At 55.7% G+C, this 4,036-nt stretch overlaps 2 protein-coding genes across 2 annotated transcripts in view; one reads left to right on the forward strand and one right to left on the reverse strand.

Annotated features, from left to right (window-relative positions):
• Positions 1 to 3: 3 nt before the first annotated feature.
• HSPA5 (heat shock 70kDa protein 5 (glucose-regulated protein, 78kDa)) lies at positions 4 to 3,189 on the forward strand (the record flags this gene model as incomplete). Its single annotated transcript, XM_010153213.1, has 7 exons — positions 4 to 189; positions 479 to 616; positions 868 to 980; positions 1,060 to 1,450; positions 1,707 to 1,944; positions 2,123 to 2,290; positions 2,585 to 3,189. Coding segments are annotated over 7 exons (1,794 nt in total), but the record flags the coding sequence as incomplete, so codon positions are not given.
• A 725-nt stretch (positions 3,190 to 3,914) lies between these two features.
• The window catches only part of LOC104510840 (rab9 effector protein with kelch motifs-like), a gene marked incomplete at its 5' end in the record, with an annotated part of 1,751 nt that continues 1,629 nt past the window's right edge, over positions 3,915 to 4,036 (reverse strand). The window contains 1 exon segment of the mRNA XM_010153214.1: positions 3,915 to 4,025. Coding sequence (XP_010151516.1) covers positions 3,915 to 4,025 — 111 coding nt within the window.

The raw sequence follows: 4,036 nt of genomic DNA on the forward strand, positions 1-4,036 counted from the left end.
GACCAGGGCAACCGCATCACACCGTCCTACGTGGCGTTCACGCCCGAGGGGGAGCGTTTGATCGGGGATGCCGCCAAGAACCAGCTTACATCCAACCCCGAGAACACAGTGTTTGATGCCAAGCGGCTCATCGGCCGCACCTGGAACGACCCTTCTGTGCAGCAGGACATCAAGTACCTGCCGTTCAAGGTGGGTCCCGAGCATGGAGGGTGGGTGGTGGGCAGGGCCTGCATGTCTGGGGAGAAGAGGCTACTGAATGGTGGCCTTCTGAGCAATCCTGCAGTTCCCCAGCCCTCCTGAGAGGCTTGGGGCGGGGGTACAGACAGCAGTGCTGTGCCGTAGCCGGCATCCCTTGCTGTGCAGTAGCCGGCATCCCTGTTATACAGCGCCTTGGCTGAATCTGCAGAGAGAAAGGAACAGCCTGGTGGGAGTAATTCTGTGAGTTGCTGAGGAGGATGGTGTACATTGTTCTCTTTAGGTTATTGAGAAGAAAGCCAAGCCCCATATTCAAGTTGATGTTGGTGGTGGACAGACCAAAACATTTGCTCCTGAAGAAATTTCCGCTATGGTCCTGACAAAGATGAAGGAAACGGCAGAGGCTTACTTGGGGAAGAAAGTAAGTTTGTGAGTGCTACTGGTACAGACTTGAAGCAGCAGCTTTACAAAACTAAAGATGGGTGGGCAGAATCTGTGGACTAACCCTGCAGTGGTAAACTGTCTGGTGCTGCTGGCCCCTTTGGCAGCCCGGTGGGTTTTCATCTCCTCAAAGAACAGTGGGCTCCTAGCTATCAGTGTAGTGTGTAAGCAACCCCAGCGATGTGCCTTTGTTTTGTTTGTACCCAAAGTACCTTCTTGCTCCTCACCCAGGTCACCCACGCTGTGGTTACTGTGCCAGCCTACTTCAATGACGCTCAGCGTCAGGCTACAAAAGATGCTGGTACCATTGCTGGGCTGAATGTGATGAGAATTATCAACGAGCCGTAAGTAGCCTCACTTGCCCTGTTTGGGGGGGCTGGGGGTGGGTGACCCAGTTATCTGAGTGGGCTCTTCCCTCTGCAGAACGGCTGCTGCTATCGCGTATGGACTGGACAAGAGGGAGGGCGAGAAGAACATCCTCGTGTTCGACTTGGGCGGTGGAACTTTCGATGTGTCCCTCCTCACGATTGACAACGGAGTCTTTGAGGTTGTGGCTACTAATGGTGACACTCACCTGGGTGGGGAAGACTTTGACCAGCGCGTTATGGAACACTTCATCAAGCTCTACAAGAAGAAAACAGGGAAGGATGTCAGGAAGGATAACAGAGCTGTGCAGAAGCTACGGCGGGAAGTGGAGAAGGCAAAGCGAGCCCTGTCCTCTCAGCACCAGGCTAGAATTGAAATAGAATCCTTCTTTGAAGGAGAGGATTTCTCGGAGACGCTTACTCGGGCCAAGTTTGAGGAACTGAACATGGTAAGTTGAGGAGGGTGAAGTTACATTGCCTCAGCTCTGGGCTGGGGACTGGTGTGCAGTGCTTCATGCAGTGACACTGCCCCGGGGTGTAAATAACCCCCTGCTCGCACCAAAAGGCGGGTAGCTGGGGTTGTGTGCTGGGGACAGCCCGGGTCTCGTCGGGGTTTGTCATAAGCCAGTGGTGGTTCTGTAGCCTGAGGCTGCCTAATGCATGTAGGAATGGTCTCACACCCCTGGGCTTGTTTTGGCTTCCTAGGACCTCTTCCGTTCCACTATGAAGCCTGTTCAGAAGGTTTTGGAAGACTCTGACCTGAAGAAGTCTGACATTGATGAGATTGTGCTTGTTGGTGGCTCTACCCGCATCCCCAAAATACAGCAGCTAGTGAAAGAGTTCTTCAACGGGAAGGAGCCCTCTCGCGGCATTAACCCAGACGAGGCCGTCGCCTACGGTGCGGCTGTCCAGGCTGGCGTTCTCTCTGGGGACCAGGATACAGGTAACGGCACCTTCGCTGCTGCTCCCGGAGGGTGACTGTGTAGTGGGTGTTGGCTGCTGGCAAATGCAGCAGACCGCTTGCTGTCCTCGAAGTTTTGTGCCCCGGAGGCCTCAGGGTGGTGTTGCTGTGGTGGGATGTCATTCCCTGTGGGCTGAACCCTTCCCTTGGCCTGTTGCAGGTGACTTGGTGCTGCTCGATGTCTGTCCGCTGACCCTCGGCATTGAGACCGTCGGAGGCGTCATGACTAAGCTGATCCCGAGAAACACTGTTGTTCCCACGAAGAAGTCTCAGATCTTCTCCACGGCCTCTGACAATCAGCCCACTGTGACAATCAAGGTCTATGAAGGTCAGTGTCACCCGCGGTGACCATACTGACACCGGGAATCCACAGGACTCCCGTGCTTGGTACTGTCTGACTGCATAGGCTGTAGGTGTTTCTGGGGGGCTACAGCTGCCTCTGGAGGGTGAGGAGCTCCATAATGGTGCTGCTTTCCCACCCTGCTCTGATCAGGCAGCTTGACCTGTGTCCAGAGCCTTCCCTGTGCCTGTAGTGAAGAGGTGACACAGAGGTGTTGAGGCAGGTGTGGGGTTGAGATGGAAACCCTACAGTGTGACTGTAACTGTTACAATTGCCTTGCAGGTGAGCGGCCCCTCACCAAGGACAACCACCTCCTGGGAACCTTCGACCTCACCGGCATCCCTCCTGCCCCCCGCGGCGTCCCCCAGATCGAAGTTACCTTTGAGATCGACGTGAACGGGATCCTCCGCGTCACGGCCGAGGACAAGGGCACCGGGAACAAGAACAAGATCACCATCACCAACGATCAGAACCGGCTGACGCCTGAGGAGATTGAGAGGATGGTTAACGATGCCGAGAAGTTCGCGGAGGAGGACAAGAAGCTCAAGGAACGCATCGACTCCCGCAACGAGCTGGAAAGCTATGCCTATTCTCTGAAGAACCAGATTGGGGACAAGGAGAAGCTGGGGGGCAAGCTGTCCTCCGAGGACAAAGAAACGATCGAGAAAGCGGTCGAGGAGAAGATAGAGTGGCTGGAAAGCCATCAGGACGCGGACATCGAAGACTTCAAGGCGAAAAAGAAGGAGCTGGAGGAAGTCGTTCAGCCCATAGTCAGTAAGCTCTACGGCAGCGCGGGCCCTCCCCCGGGTGACGAGGAAGCGGCGGAGAAGGACGAGTTGTAGACGGGGGGTGTCTCCCCCTGCGGTGTGTGTGTATATATTGGACTCAGGAACACTTGTTTAAAATATTGAACTCTTAATTTGGAATGTAACTTGGAATCTTCACTCGCGAGTGGAGCTGGAAACGCTAGCCCGACGTGGCTCTATACTGCTTTTGTTAGCAGGTGCTCGATGGCTGGGGCGGGAGGGGAGCGGGGGGTGGAAGCATTGGCAGTGTCCTATTTAACGACCCGGTCCTGCGGCGTTGGTGTAGAGCTTTTCTACCTGAGCTGACCGCAATAAATTTGTTACTTGGGCTGGGCTCCGCTCTGCTCTGTGCCGGGGGGCTGTGAGGGGGTGCTGGGTGTCAGGCCGGGCGTGAGGGGCTGTAGGAGCTGTATGATCATCAGTCTCTGAAATCTAGAGATGTTCCTAAATAACTGAGATCTTTACCTTATCCCTGGATTAGAGGAGGAACTGGACCTGGTGCAGGAGCCTGCTCCTAGGGGGCCTAGGGCTGGGGAATGCTTTTTCAGCTTCTCTTTGCTCCACTTCAGAATATGGAAAGCTAAACCGGAGCGACTCCCCAGGAGTGCTGTGGCTTTAAAAAAAGGGCCGGCCCTGGGGGGGGAAGGCTGCCCCTCCACAGCCCAACTCGCTCCAGGCTCCTGCGGCCAAGTGACCGCTGAAGCCTCGGCAGCAACAGGACATCCCAGAGATGGCTGTGAGGATGGTGCTATCCCACCAACATTTATTGGAGAGAACTGATGGCGCCTGCCGCGCCAGAGGGGCTGCTACTCGAGCAGACTCACCACGCAGTCCCTGTATATCTCCCCCTGTGTGTCCATCCCCCCAAATACTAAGAGCAGGTGCACGACTGCATCCTCGGCGCCCCCCTCCCCGCCCTGGCTTGCCG

The sequence above is a fragment of the Eurypyga helias genome, unplaced genomic scaffold, assembly GCF_000690775.1.
Source record: "Eurypyga helias isolate BGI_N326 unplaced genomic scaffold, ASM69077v1 scaffold26806, whole genome shotgun sequence".
Lineage (NCBI taxonomy): Eukaryota > Metazoa > Chordata > Aves > Eurypygiformes > Eurypygidae > Eurypyga > Eurypyga helias.